The sequence below is a fragment of the Lonchura striata genome, chromosome Z (genome assembly GCF_050655825.1).
Source record: "Lonchura striata isolate lonStrDom1 chromosome Z, ASM5065582v1, whole genome shotgun sequence".
NCBI lineage: Eukaryota > Metazoa > Chordata > Aves > Passeriformes > Estrildidae > Lonchura > Lonchura striata.
In genome coordinates this window covers 31,043,512-31,058,859 of record NC_140740.1, presented here as the reverse complement: position 1 = coordinate 31,058,859, position 15,348 = coordinate 31,043,512, and the positions used below count along the sequence as shown (strand labels likewise).

General features: G+C 36.8%; 1 protein-coding gene across 28 annotated transcripts in view; it reads left to right on the top strand.

The window, feature by feature from the left end:
- DTWD2 (DTW motif tRNA-uridine aminocarboxypropyltransferase 2) overlaps positions 1–15,348 on the top strand; it is a 121,202-nt gene that overhangs the window by 13,381 nt on the left and 92,473 nt on the right. For 27 of the 28 annotated variants that reach the window (XR_014951533.1, XR_014951534.1, XR_014951527.1 and 24 more), the window contains exons 2-3: positions 8,573–8,663; positions 14,589–14,683. Coding sequence is in view for 19 of the 28 variants with exons in the window: in XM_085567479.1 (XP_085423605.1) it covers positions 8,573–8,663; positions 14,589–14,683 (186 nt within the window). In the remaining 9 variants the exon portion in view is untranslated. Of the gene's footprint in view, positions 8,664–11,221; positions 11,580–12,346; positions 12,438–14,588; positions 14,684–15,348 lie in introns of all 28 variants that reach the window. The other variant, XR_014951532.1, reaches the window with a different exon arrangement.

Genomic DNA, 15,348 nt, shown 5'->3' with positions numbered 1-15,348 from the left:
GTTGTTTGGAGGGTGGAAGCCTGATTGGGGTCCAGATTGTGTCTCACTGTGGTTCGTTGGAGTTGGGTGGTGGGGGGAGGGATGTTTTGCAAGGTTTTCATTTGATCTTTGTGTGGTTTTTTTTTCCCTTCTTTAGTTTTCTCTTTTCTTTAGTAGTAGTTTAATAAAGTTTTTTTTCCTGTTATTAAGCTTGGGCCTGCTTTGCTCTATTCTAGATTCCACTTCACAGCATTCAAGGGAGGGATCACATTTTCATGGGGGCACTGGCATTGTACCAGTGTCAAACCATGACATTTACAGATACACATTTTCTAAAGAGAAATGTATGTATGTATGTAGGTTTATTTGCCTGATTTTTGAAGAACTGCACTAGCTGATGTAATTTTCAAAAAAATAGCAAGGTTTTCTTTAATGGGAACTCAGAGCTTGTCATGAATTAATGACTGCTTCTGTCTCTTAGTTCTGGAAAGTCGGCTTTTTAGTCCAGTTTTAGTCTTAAATATAGGAAAATAATATCTTGTAATCTTTGTAAGTAGAGCTTCTGAAATATATTGCTACCGTTGTTCAAATCCAGACCCATTGAACTTTGACTGAAAATCTTTACAACCTGATAGTTGTTTGGTGCTGGAGATGAAATGAGTTGGTGATGTAAATCCTGTTTCTAGTAGCTGGTTGTCAGCAGCTGAAGACTCTAGCTGTTTTTGAGATATATTTGTTGCTTTTTTTTTTTTTTTTTTTCCCAGTTAATGCTCAGGTCATAATCCCTAAAATATATTGGGTTGCTCTGAAAGTAAATGTTAAAATGAAACCACATATAGTCTCTACTCTTGTTTTCAACACTTATGTCGCTGAGTTTTATGTTCTCTTGCTGAGTGTAGGAGCTGGATAATGTCTATTTCTTCTTCTTCTTTTTTTTTTTTTTTTTTTTTTTGAAATAGTGATTTGTGACAGTAAACCATACTCAGAACAAATGGGTCAAACATGATTTCTGTGATGGAGAGTTAAATAATAACAGGTACCTGGGGATGATAATAAATACTGGGCACCTGTAGAGTGATATTTGTGGCTGATAGGAATAGTGGTTTTGTGATTTTCTGAGCTAAAAAGCGTATCTTCATGATATGGACAGCTTGATAATGGACAGCTTTTTATTGCTGTGAATTTCTCCCCTGCCCATTATGTGATTTAACATAATGTTCATGAATGTAATAGGTAATATATGTAAATAGGTGTTTCTTTTTGCCCTTAGTCTCTGCTGGTATTCCTTGATGCCTCTGTGAATTAACTACTGTATTCTTTATTAAGGTTTTCTGAAGTCCAGTGCTCTGGGCAGAGGTCCAGGATTGTTTCAAATTCACAAAGAAGCAAAGTTTCCAAATTGATTGTTTATGATAGAAAATCAGTGTTTTGCATGGGTGGCTGTGGTTAGAGTGGAAAACAGAAAGAAAGGCAAGGGATGTATCTTCTCACCATACCATGTATGAGTACCAACTCTTAGCAGTTCTGCTTCTACATGGAATCTGAGAAATCGACAAGAAATCTAAGTGCTAGGAAATAGTTCTGTGATCTCCTAGCTGCTCAATAGTAGTGGGTGCTTTGTTGTGTGGCAGGGAGCTCTGTCTCCCTGACCCCCTTCTGAACCTCTTTCTGTACGTCTTCTCTGAAGTATCTCTGACTCCATCCCATTGCTTTTTCTCACTGCTCTATCTCTTGACTATTGCATTGCGGCTCGCTCCGCACGCACGGTACCCCCGAGCGGTGGCGTGCTGCGTGGCGGAGGGAAGAGAGATGGTGCGGCCATCCCCCCTGCGAGCTCTGCTGCCCCAGTTACCGGCGTGGGGACAGACAGAGGTGACACGGGACTTGAGATGTGACGAGATGAGCTTATTTGGTGAGCCCCAAGACCCTCCAGGGAGGGCGGACAAAGGTTTTGTACCAGAACTCAAGAGGAGGGGTGCAGGAACAGCAACCAACGAGGGCGGAGCTGGGAAGGAGTTTGAGGTGGGACTAACATATCACAAACCTATCAGGGGTAACAGGGGAGGGGAGTAACACAAAGTAACAAGTAGGGTGTTGAGTCTCACTAAATGGACAGGGAGTGCTTCTGGATGCAGGGAAGGGGCCAGAAGGAACGACAGGGATGTGGTCAGGGAAAGGGGCAGGGAAAGGGAGGCTGGACAATCCGGAGAGGAGAGGGCCGGGGAAGAGCTCGGGAAGACTGGGAACTGGGAAGGGGAGGGGACCAGAGAGGAGGGAAATGAACAGACTCTGAACAGACATCAATCTAAAGAAAAACCACATCACAGCACTTGACCCCATTAGTTGCAGTGGGATTCTAGGTCCATCCGAAGGCAGTTTTTGTTTAAAAATACTGCATTGCTTTCTGAATGCCACTTTATACTGTGACCAAGTTTGCTGTGTTGATAGTACCTTGTGGCAAGAACAGATGCTATGTTTTATCAACTGTACAACTACTCATAGTTGTAAAAAGCCCTCTGGAAATGAACTTGTTGAATACAATGGTAACCTCTATGTAATTAGTCAATTTTATGGTCTTGCTGGTTTGGAAGTTTGTGATACTGCATTAAATGTCTTCTGGTACAAAATGCTAAATTTAATCTGGCATATTTTAGTGAATTTAATATTTACTACTGCGGTGGCTTTTCCTGGAGCTAGATAAAAAGGTCTTGGAACCTGTACCAGAATATATTATAGGTTTAAAGTGCAAAAGGAGCAAGATATAGAAGTTAAAAGAGATAAAATTAGACTTAAATTAGATTTTAGGAATAAATTATTTCCTGTGAGGGTAGTGAGGTGCTGGAACACATGTTCCAAAGGAGCTCTAGGTAACCTATCTCTGGAAGTGTTCATGGCCAGAACAGTGCTTTGAGCAACTTGATCCTGAAAGGTGTCCCTGACTATGTCTGGGGAGTTGGAATGAGATGATCTCACAAATCTTTTCCAACTCAAGCCATTCTGCTGTTGATCCATTGAGTGTTGATCTAAATGAGTGTTTCAGGGAGGATGTTTTTTTTTTTTCTAGCTGACACTCTGGAGGAGCAACAGGAGGAAGCTGATAGTAATATGCTGTTAGATGAAGTCCTGACATTCAAACTCAGGGGCCTCAAGCTCTTTAGCACAGTGAACATTTGATGTTCATTGGAAATGAGCTGCAAAATGGAGAGACACCAAAGGACTCCATAGCTCTCCTCAAGATAGCAAGAGAGCTGTGGTAGAACTTTTCATATGAATTAGAACAAGTATATTCTAGATTTCAGATCAGCTGAGTTAGTTTATTTCTGTATTCTGTTTAAACCTTAAAGCTTAAAGTTGCTGTCTTTATTGTGTTGAAAAGGTTACAAAATCTTTTGTGCAGGATAACTCAATTTTCTTTAAATAGTTACCGTTTTACACCTGAAGGCAATTTGTTTGCAAAATAGATGATTTATATTGTTGGGTAACATATAAACAAATTTTTTCCATTATTGCGTGTAATATTTTCTTTGAACAAAAAATATTACTGTGATTTGTATTAGATATTTTTCCTGTGCATACACATTTAAGTGTATGTTTTTACTCTGGGAACAGAGGTATGTTCCATTAAATTTATTGGTTACACCATTAAAAACCTAAAGTGCTGAAACAAAACCAACTCATACACCTGTTTTATTTATTTATAACTTCTTGTGGGAAGCAAAACTTTAGCAATGTGCCTTTTTTAAAAAATTTATTTTTTCTTTATTCTTTGCCAGGAAGCTGGTGTTACACAGATTATCAAGTGGAAAAGGAAGTCCTATATCATTGTTCTTGATACTCCCTCCGTCTGTGTTTCTGATACTGTGTTTTATGTGGCTATTGACTCTAATAAAGTTCGTAAGGATTTAATTTTATATTTTTATGCCTTATGACCAGTGACTTTCTAAATTTTTTAAAAGAGACAGAAGGAAGAAATGGGAGCTGGAAAACAATAAAGCCAGAATAATCTTCCTAGCCTGATTTTTCTCAGGAAACTTAATTAAAAATAAGGCTTGAAATTTTGCTTGAGTAAAGAATTTTCAAAATAAGCCTAGAAGAAACCCAGACAGTGCTGATGACATGAGAAATTACTCCAGGTATTTTTGATCTGGCTTCTCCAGCACTCAGAGTGCACACCAGAGGTTTGTGTAGTGTCATAAAAATGTTCTGTGTTTAATTATTGGTAACACTTTACAACTGATCTGCATTTTTGAGAAGTGTCTGGCATTAAATTGCTATTTTCACAGGATTATTTATTGAAAGTTTGTACTATTGAATGTTATGTCATCTTAACTTCAGACTGTGGTCTTTTTCTAATTGTTTGGTTAGGATTGTTTCTTCCTAGATGCATAAATTTATACATATCTATGTATACGATCTGCTTACCTATGTATAATCCAGTCTTTCTTTTATGTTCCCTCTATAGCTGTAGTGATTAAGGTAGAGAATGCAAAATGTTTTCTTAAATCAATTTTTAGTTTGTGTTTGTCCTCTAACATAAAAGTAGCAAAAATAGCATTAGTTTTCAAATTTTTAAAAATAAATGGGCCTCTCCTTTTAAACTTCCAACCCTCCCCCCACCCCCCAGCTTTGCAAAACTCCTGAATGTTGTTTTAATACATGGGAGTAACGGACTAGAGTCAGTAAAAACATTCATAAAAGTGTTAGTATTAAACATATGGTAACGTGCAGCTTTTTTTCAGATTTCTCAGGTGGGTTTTGACCTTGAAACTGTTGGTGTTTTGACAAAAACAGTAGAGAAATCTAATTTACTTGAAGCAGCCATTTCTGTTTTGGCAGGCATGTTTTTTAGAAAATACAGTTTGGGGTCTGACCTTGGCAATATGTTTTGGAACATGAATATGTTGCTACAAGTGTTAGTAGTTAATAAACATCAAGTTCTTCCTTATTTTAATATTGGAAACATTGTTTCTAGAACATGTGCTTGGCACACTTAACCTCTGTATGTTTGCATACAAATGTCTACAAATGCTGAGCATAAAACTGCAACTTTGTTAGGTTTTGCTTACTTTGGGTTTAAATCCTTGAATAACTTACCTGTAGTTTTCTGAGTATGGGTGTTTGAATACACTCAGTTGCAATCACAGAATGACCCTTGTTCTTAGAAGAAGCCTTTGGACTTGTAGCAAAGTAAAGTTATGAAGCAAGTTGAAATAAAATAATACAGAGACTTGGAAAGGGCTCCAGAATTAGCTCACTGTTTTCCAGATTATGGCTTATTTACTTTGGGAGTATCTCTGCCCAGAAACAAGTAATCACACTAAACCTGATACCACAGTCCTTTGTCCATATTCAGTTCTGCTGGGAAGATAGACTTAATGTTATTCTGAGTATCATTAATTGAGATATAAATAACGGAGAGAAAGCTATGAGGTCAGTACATGTACATAGCTGTCTTTTTCATGTGGAACATTCTTGCAACATATGGAATTATTAATTTTTTTTCTTTTGGCCATGCCATTGTGATAGGTTACTTCATCATAATTTTTTAGACTAGAAAAGCTGTATTGAAAAACAGGTAGGATTCCACTTTGAGCTGTACTGAAATCGCATACAGGAGAATAACGCAACAAGAATTATCCTCTGTAAAATCCTAATCTCAACCCATAAACCTTTTCCTTAATATTTTGAACACTACTGCTCCTGCCTAGAGCTGATTGCTACTTTGATTTCTAGAAATGAGAAAAAGCTGATGTTCAGTGTTAAAGAAGTTCCCGGTGCTGCTTCTGTAGGGCGAGAGTAAAACAGCATGTTTAAACAAAAGAAAAAGACTAAATGCATTTTCTGCCTAGGTGGCCTTTCTCAGAGTAAAGGCAGCTTTTGTGGGGGTGGAACAGAACTTGGGTTTGTTCTGCAGTGCTTCCTGTCCCACAGATGTGGACTGGTAATGTTGGTTTCATGAACAAATAATGTTGAGGCTTTTTTGTCTCACAAATAACTGTTAGGTTCCAAAGTAAAATTACGGAAGTAAGTCTTGTGCTCTCAAGATGGGGTTGTAAAAGCATGTATTCAACATAATTAGGTACCTAATTGAGTGCTTAAAGTTATGTGATGTATATGCATATGTAAGTAATTAAATTATATTGGGAAATTCTTTATTTGTCATAGTCTGTGCTCCGCTCCCAGATCAAATTATAAGCAGAATTTATTTTTCAGCTATTTGAAAATACTTTCCAAGTAATTTTTTTATTTTTTGCTAGGGTTGATGTTTTTTTCTGTGAGATTAACAAAGCTTAAAAAGCTATCTGTGAAAAATCCAAACCAGTTTGGAAAATACAAAAAACATATACCAAAGGGAGACTTGAAAATAAGTTATATTTAGTGAAATTTGTTATAATTAAACACCCTGAGGTCAGAAATCACTGGAAGTCCTTTTGTGTATATATGAGTGGTAATGAACAGTGTAGCTCATGGGATTGAAGTCAACAGCTAACTGTTCTGGAACAGCTTGCTTTAGTAGATTTTCATGCCTTCATCTCTCTTCAGCAGGAAATGCTATAATGGGGAGACCTTTAACAACTTATCTTGTAAGTGAAACCAGCTGTCGGAGTGAACCAGCTATTGGAGAGAAACCAAGAAGTCACACTTTGTACACAGACCTGAGTTTTTTGACAAACCTGATGATCAAAGAGAGGATGAACTTTGACTTAACAATCAGGGCACAGGCAAAAATCAGTCTCAACAGTATTTGTTGCTTCTAGGTTGTTATCAAAACAGAGATTTTTGTTTAAATTTCTTATATCTGAGAACATTTGGGAAAAAGATAAAGGGATTGTACTAGAGAGTAACCCATCAGACCTGGAAGTGAGGTTATTTTCAGTTCATTCATGATGAAGGTCCCTTGGGTAGCCCACTGAATAGTTAGGTTACAGATTGCTTAATTTTAGGCCCGAAGCCTGGCCATTAATACATCAGAATATGCCAAATTTATGCTGCATTATCAACAGGAAAATGCTAGTACTAGAAGGAACAACAGACATCAGGCTACTGGAATGGTACACCAGAAAAGTGTATCAGAATAATTTCCAGTTTGCCATTAGGCTGATTTATTGTGTGTGAACCTTTTTGTCTAAATACTTAACATTTATTTTTCTGGTGCTTATTTTGAGAAGTACCAATTTCTTGTTTTGCATCAACATTTCCCCCATCCTCATTTTGTATTGTGAGTGGTATTGGGTATATCATGTGGAGAAGGGAATAGCCTCTGTGCCTCAGTAGCTGGAGCTTGAAGTACAGGTTTTAAATTAGCACAGCCTGTCAACTGATAAAGAGGAGCTTATCAGTTCTTACTGCCTTTTTATAATGCTGCTATTTACTATTAAATACTAATATTTGAATGGGGAACAGTTGTACTGATGTGGATCACTGCAGCATTACTTAGTCCACCTGTCTGGGTGCATGCTCTTGTGAGCAAGCAAATTCATTCTCTGTCAAGCTTGTCATGAATTTAATTTGAACCTGTCTTCAGAATTCACTTCTTTGAATCACATCTGCTGCAGTGATTCATTGCTTACTGTCTCTCCTGTGTGGTTAACATATGAATTGTTAACAGTAAAGGTTACAAGGAGGGTACAGGTGAAATTGTGGTTCAAGTCCCTATCACTGCTGAAAATACTGACTTTGTATGTTTTAAGTGTATAGAGTTTTGTTTGCAAAGATGGTGTGATTTTAATTGATGACTACATGTGGTAGTTTCACTGTTAAGGAAATTCTTCATTTTCCTGAGTAGTTGAATAATCTGTCCAAAGAGCTAGAGTGACATCCATCCATGTACATGCACATGAATGTGTTTTTTTCTGGAATGACAGTTCAATTTCTCTGTGAAAATCTTCAAGCTTACTTCTTTGCTTCTGTTTATTTTTGGTCATCCAGCACATCAGTTTCATACTAAGCATAAGTTAATTTCTTTAGATACTGTTCTTCAGCTAGTAATTTCAACAGCTTGAGTCAGTACACTAAAGAATTTTAAATAATTTTTTTGTCTGACTTAAATTAGATGTTCCTAATAAGGCTTTTTCTGTTTTCAGTCTACATGTATGATACATATTTCAGCATAGATAGAATTATAAAAAATTAAAATACATCATGTCTGGGTTTTCATGTGTGTATACTTCTAAAATGTTATATTCTAATAAATCATTCTAAATATTATATAAATTCTAAATATTGTGTTTTCTATTATAGCTCATAATATTGTTGAAATGAACTTGTTAGGAAAGCAGTAGCAGACTTGTCTAATAAGGGTATGGATACTAGTAAGCTGCTCATCTTGAAGATGACAAAAGAATTTTTAGAGTGCTGTAACCCTAACCGAACCGGAACAGGAACACTATTCTCAAAATGCTGTTTCAATGAAAAGCTTGCTTCTTTATTTTTAGAAGTGAAAGGAGTTTCAAACATAAAATTACATGAGGTTTAATATAATGTGGTTAGGGGAAGTTCTTAGAGAATGTGATATGTATTTCTGCAATGTAGTTATATCTTTCATAAACTGCTGATTATCTTTATTGTTCTCTCACTCCCTTTTGCCTTGTAGCCGTCCTCAGAAGGTGTGTTTGTGTCCTTTCCTGCCTGTACATCCACTAAAGGTCTCCACCTGCTTGTATATAATTCAGCATCCAGCAGAGGTGAGTAAGGCTGTTTAACTATGGGATTTGAGCTATAATCCTAATGCAGTAAATGGCAGGCAGGAGGAAACAGCTGTGCTGTCAGTTCAGTCATGCTTCAACCCCAGCCATGAGCTGAGTACCATGCAGTGCCACAGCACTTGCCCCTCTGCCAGATGGGATGGGGATGAGAAGCAGTGGGAGAAAATGTAAAATTTTCTGTGAGAGAGATAAGAGCAATTTAATAAATTAAACAAAGTGAAATACAGGAGCAGTAGTACATCTATTGCTGCAACTAGTAATAATAATAACAGCAAGTGATGCAAGATACAGTGCTCACCACTTGCTGAGGCCCAGCCTATCCCTGAGCAGCAGTTGACAGGTCCTGACCATCCTCAGTTTAAATACTGGGCATGATATTCTATGTGTGACATGACCATGTTTAGCCAGTTCAAGTTGTCTGACCTGGACATGCTCCCTCAAGATTTCTTGTGCAACTCCTCACCGGCAGAGTGTGAGACACTTGAAAGTCCTTGGCTTAGATAAACACTAGTTAATGTACTGATGTTTTCGTTGTTGCTATCAACATTATTCTCATCCTGGATCTGAAACACAGCATTGTATCAACTACTGGAAAAAAATTAATTATATCCCATCCAAAACCAGGGCAATCATATAATGATTTTTCCTTTTAAACTTTATGACTGAATGCCAGTTCATCTGAGTTGCTATATTTGTTGTTCAGTTCTTCTGAATTATTGTATCTTCTGAAGTCACACCTTATTTCTGTAATGCATGCAAGATAGCTGTATAATCCTACTGGGACTGAAATCTACTTACCTTTGTACAAATTGTAAGAATGAAATAACATTATTATTAAGTAACATTAAATAAAATAAAGGCACATGGATGTGATTTGTGGGGTATCCTGTACAAGCCAAGAAGTTGGACTCGATGATCCTCATGGGTCCCTTCCAACTCAGCATATTCTGTGATTCTATGAACTGTGTCTCACAGAGGTGCTTAGAATTGATTGATGGAGAAATGTATTTTGATTACAGCAGTGCTCTTTTATTGATATTAGTGTTCTGTTAAAAATGTGAATTAAGCTATTCATCTTAGTGATGACCTTAGCTATTTCCTCAATGAAAAACTACAGTTCAGCTTCAGAACAGTATGTTTTGGTTTACCAATAGGAGGACATACATTGATGTTTTTCTCTTCAGTTGACAGTGGAGATGGATCATAAGGTGTTTAGAAATTGTACCACAGTTACATAGATCTGGGTAGATGGTGAATCTGCAAATTAGATTGTAGAATTCAGAACACTGTACTCTCATGGTCCAGCTGTTTGCTTGACATCACAGAGCTGCTCAGTCAACATGCAAAGAGTCATTTCCTGAAGGAATTTAAGCAGAACACAAAAAAATCCAATTTTAAAAAAAGTCTTCTCTCACAGGGAAATAAATCAGAAGCCATGACATGTTTGGGCCCTAAATGGGAAAACTGATTTTTAATGGACTGTGTATAATAGAAATCTTCCATGGTACTTCCTACTTCAAAAGTACCCACTGAAGTCAGTTGCTGGGACAAAGAAGTTTAAAAATATGCCAGAGACACTGAATTGGCATTTTAATTGTGTTGAATTTTCTGTTCATGGTGGAGAGTATTAGAAAAAGTCTGCAGATTTTTCTGTATTTATACAGCATTCCTGTGTCTGGAAGACTATCTACAATTTTTTATTATTTAGCAATCAGAACAGCTGTCTATTACAATGGGATGAGAGTTTTCCATTACTCTATATTTCATCATGATAATTCATAAACCAAACTGTCATTGGAAGACCACTGTGGTAACTACCCAACTATATGAGGGCCCTTAGCTTATCAGAGATAAGTCCTATTAAATAGTAGGAAACTAAGAACATCATACAGTGATCTTCAGAAGTGGTCACAGGTGGCGCTTTTGAGCACATAACTACAGAGGTGTACAGGACAAAAGGTAAGTTCCCTTTTCTTGTAGCTGCTCATGCTCAAAACCCAATCAGTCTTGAAGGCATATGGGCCTTTTGGACTGTATCTGATGCTTCAGTCTGCCATTGCATTACAGATACACCCTGAACAGTCAGTTTTAAAAATATCCCATTAAACTAACCAGGTAGAGAATATCTTTCCCCTGCTGCACATCATTCCTGTCATCCGACTTGTGCTTCATTGTTGGCTTTGGAAGTCTGCAGTGCATTGGACTAAGCCTTCAGCTATGATCTAATGGTGCTGTTGAGACTGGTAATGAGGGAAGGTAGTAATGTAGAAAGTCAGGAAAAACATTTACTGTGTTCTGATTAATGTGACTAATGTCTTCACATTCACACTATCCAGAGGCCAAGCACCTGTGCACATACCAGGTATTGTGAAAGGCAGAAGAATCACTTGTTGTAGAAGAGCAGATGACATGTGAGAAATTGTACTGTCAAACTTCCATTTTGCATAACAGCTACATGAATTATTTAGATTTTTATTTGTTGAAGAATCTGATGATAACACAACATTCCATGTTAAGGTGTAAATACTTGGTTTCAGATTGTGTTAGTGCACATCATAAGACTAATTTAAAAACTAAAAATATAGAAACCCAGCATCAGGACTAGTGCAAAGGTAATGAAATTATTTGCTCAGTCTGATTTTTTTTTTTTGCATATATGTAAATATAAATATATACATATGTAAGTAAATAGAATAATTGTAATTTTTCCTTTTTTCTGCCTGCTGTTATGATCCATAGGCCAGTGGCATAGCTAGGTGTACAAGCCCCTTTTTGCCTTACCTTTGACTTTGATTAATCTTGAAGTGATTGCAAGTAGGATGTAGACCAAAATGTACTTCTCAAAACCTGAATGATGTGTGTAACTCAGGACAGAACCCCAAAGCATAGCAGAAGGTATCTGTTTAAGTTTCTTGTTCCCTGCCTTTCTTTCTGTAAGAATTTTCTATGTTAACCATCTAAGAAGAAAATTTAGCCCGTGTGTATTTAATGATTTTGTATATTGATCTAATCTAAGCCAGTAATTAGCTTTGAGTTGCTCATTATAATACCTCTTCCATATAGTATTTCTGAATGAGCAGTAAACAATGTGAGGGGGAAAGTCTTTCTGTTTGCCCCTAAAATTCATAAACAAATATGAAGGAAATATATACGTACTGACTTCAATAAATATTTCTATTAGTTTGAACTGTTGTTTCATTGTAGATGGATAATCAAAACTATCACAAACTCCCAGAAAATGCAAAAAATGCCAGTGCAAAAGTAAATTGTCTTGAGTCTGGAAGGGACTTAGCTTTTCACACTGCAGGTCTGAGAGATCTGTGCTCCTAGTGGTTGGACTACTGCTGAGCAGTGCTCACTCAGCATCAGGGGTGTGCCTCCAAGTCTGCTTTCAGAGGCCAGTAGCTTGGGGGTGGGCAACAGATCGGAGGGCACATATCCAGAACAGCTAAGCTGGGCTGACCAGGGGAATATTCCATACCATATGACAACACAGCTGCGAGAGGTGGGTGGCAAATGGCATCTCTCATTGAGGCTTGTGTAGGAACTGCTACATGTGCTGAAGCCCTATTTCCCAGGAAGTGGGTGCACTTTGCCTGCTGATAGGAAAAGGAGAATAAAATATATTTATTTTCCTTCTGCCCGTTGCTTCTGCCTATCAGATTTATTTACATCTTATTTCCCCATCCCATTCTGCTGAGAAGGAAGAGAGGCTGGTGGGCACCAAGAGGCCAACCAAAGTCAGCCTGCCATGTAAGTCCTTTAGTCCTATTTCTATCTATGTACTTTAGTAGTCACATAATGAATAAACAAAGAGTTGCAAATAACTATTATGCAGAAAATTGCAAATTACTATCTCCGAGGAGAACAAAGGAGAGTAACTTCTCCCTTTCAAACCAGTAAATATAAAATTGCTGGTATGATAATGTTACATACAGACTGGATAAATACAATTTTTTTAAATGAGGAAAATTAGTAACTAATAAAACATTTTTAATGTTAGTTTGATTCAGCTCTTAACTTTCTGTTCTCAATTCCTTTCTGCCTTGCATTTTATATTTTAGCTTCCTATTTATTTAGCTTCCATTTTTTTTAGATTGGAAAATTCTATTTCCTGTGTTAGTAAGAGAATGTATTTGTTTGATAGGAAAGGTAATTCTCAAGTAGGGATATGACATTGCAAGGAGCAGTTGAATAACTTTCTCCTGACTGATGACAACTCTTTTGGTTTTGCTTATCAGAGATATATAGTTGATTTTCTTCCAGTTCCTTTATTACCACTTCTTAAATTCTTATAAAGCAGGGAGGCCTCTGACTGCTGAATTGGAATGTTATTTAATTATGACAAAATAAAAACAAATTATACTGTACCACTGTTGATGGCTTATTCTGAGGTAGAAGAAATTGATGGCAGTTTGAACTATGTTTCTCCCTCCCATTGCTGGCACTTCACTCCCAAGTTACTTTGATCATTGTCTGTCCCTAGAAGACATCATGCTGCTGCTGCCTTGAAAAAGGATGGTGGATGTAGTCGGACAGCTACTTCTTCAATTCCATGATGTTTTGTTTGTAGAGGATCAGGAGATAAGGTTCAGAAAAAGCAAAATTAATAAAAAATTTAGGCAACAGTAATAAGTCTTCAGAAAACTATTTTAACAGTACTTTGGTAGCAAGACAATGTGAGAATGCAGACAGCTGCACATTGGTATTTGTGGAAGCAATATATGCCCAGAATGAGTTAAGCAGGGCCTCATGTTCAGAAATACTCTGTTGTTGAAATAGGGCTCTTAAATTAAAAGGTAAACCAAACCCTTCACCCCTACCTCTGGGGTTCATTAGTTAATGCCATTTAGGGACTGATGTTTGAATGTTCATTGTCTGAATCATCCGACATTCAGGTTGAGAATATTGTAAGAACTTATTTGTCTTACTGGGTTTAAGGCTTTCATGATCCTTACCTGACATTTAGTGTCTTGCCTCCTGCTAGATTCAGCTAATAACCTTCCTTTGTTCATCTTATGACTAATAAAGAAACTGGAACTTCCATTTTTGGTGTTGGCTTGCTGTCTTCACTATGGGCAAGATAAAACTATATGTCTGCTTCCTTGATAGGAAAACAAAATCTGACATCACACAAACTGAAGCTCAAATTGTACTAATTATTGTCTAGACAAAAGTTCATTGCCAGCTCTGCTAAATAAAGCACAGAAATATATTGCTCTTTTTTAGGAGTAGATAGTTTGCTTCAGCTGTTATTACTTCCTCTTCCTTAATTTTCTGAAGTCCTGCTTCAACACAGCTCTCTTTAGTCCTCTTTGAGAAATGAAAAGCCTCTGCTCTCCACCCAGGTGTGTTGGTCAATCTTCCTCACCTGTGGAACAAAGGTGTATTCAGGTGCCTGGTCACCCCAGCTTGAATGGCATGAGACAAAAGTCATCATGGCAGTGTAGGTGTCATTGTCTAGGTTACTCTGAAATGAAGTGACAGCAGAATGTTTGCATTTCACACTGTCTCTTCTTGCAAGAGATTGTTTTTTTTTAGTATCTGTGGAAATTGAGCTCTACCCTAGTTTTCTACTGATCCTGATACTATTTCATTAATGCTAATGCTTTTTTTTTGCCCACTATTTATTATTCTGTGATTTTCTCTGAAGTTTTGTTACTGTTTTTTATACTGATAGCCTAGTTCAAATTTATGATGTTGATCATAGATTAGTTGAGACTGAGTTCAATATTGTCAATCAAAACAATACAATTTGAAGCATCAAGACTGGGGGTTTTTGTCCGGAAGATTTTTGCCTTGTTACCTGCTGAAATTTTTTCTCTGTCTGCAGTCAACAGTATTTGATAGATTCATAGAAGCCTTTCATGATTTTATTCCAAAGTAACTTTTATTTTTTTACAGGAAAGTCGAGTGTTAAGAACAGTACCTTTGCTAGCAGCTTGTCTTCCTCCAGACAAATGTAAAATTTTGGTTGGTCGACGTTTTAACGAAGACAGGTGAGCAGGATTGCCTGTGCATTTTCTGGTTCTCTGTAAGTTATAGGAATATATCTTTCAGTGTCCTTTTAAATAGCCTACAGCACTCTTAATTTTTATTTCAACTGTGCACACTCACTTTTGATAATAGCTTCTGATTTCCAAAGATAGTCAGAAGCACTTGATATTCTTCCTTTAGGTTACAGTTTCAGTTCTGTGCTCTTGGAGTGTTCAGATGGCTACTTTCAAACTCTTATATGTTTCCAGTTCTGTTCTTTCCTAGTACTATTCTATTTTGTTCTTTTTTGATTTACTTTATCTGACTAACCATTTGGTGTCACTGAAGTAAAACTAACAGTTTTTACTCAAGTGTGAGAAATTGAGAAAGTACCCTCATGGTGAGAAACTCTTTAAAATTAAAAAAAAATACATTCACTTTTTCTTAACCTTAAAATTAATTAGAAGAAAACAGCTCTCAGAATTTTTTAAATTATTTTTTTTACATTATTTTTTTTTTCTAATATTCTGAGACATAGGAAAATATTGCCTTCCCATATAGCATCTTTAATCTTGATTAGATGAAGCTAAATCTTACAAACAAGGTCTTGGTGCAAAGCCAGTAAAGTTTTACTGCACACATTTTCAGTAAAGCAAATAGAAATTATGAGTACTTACAAAGGAAATTA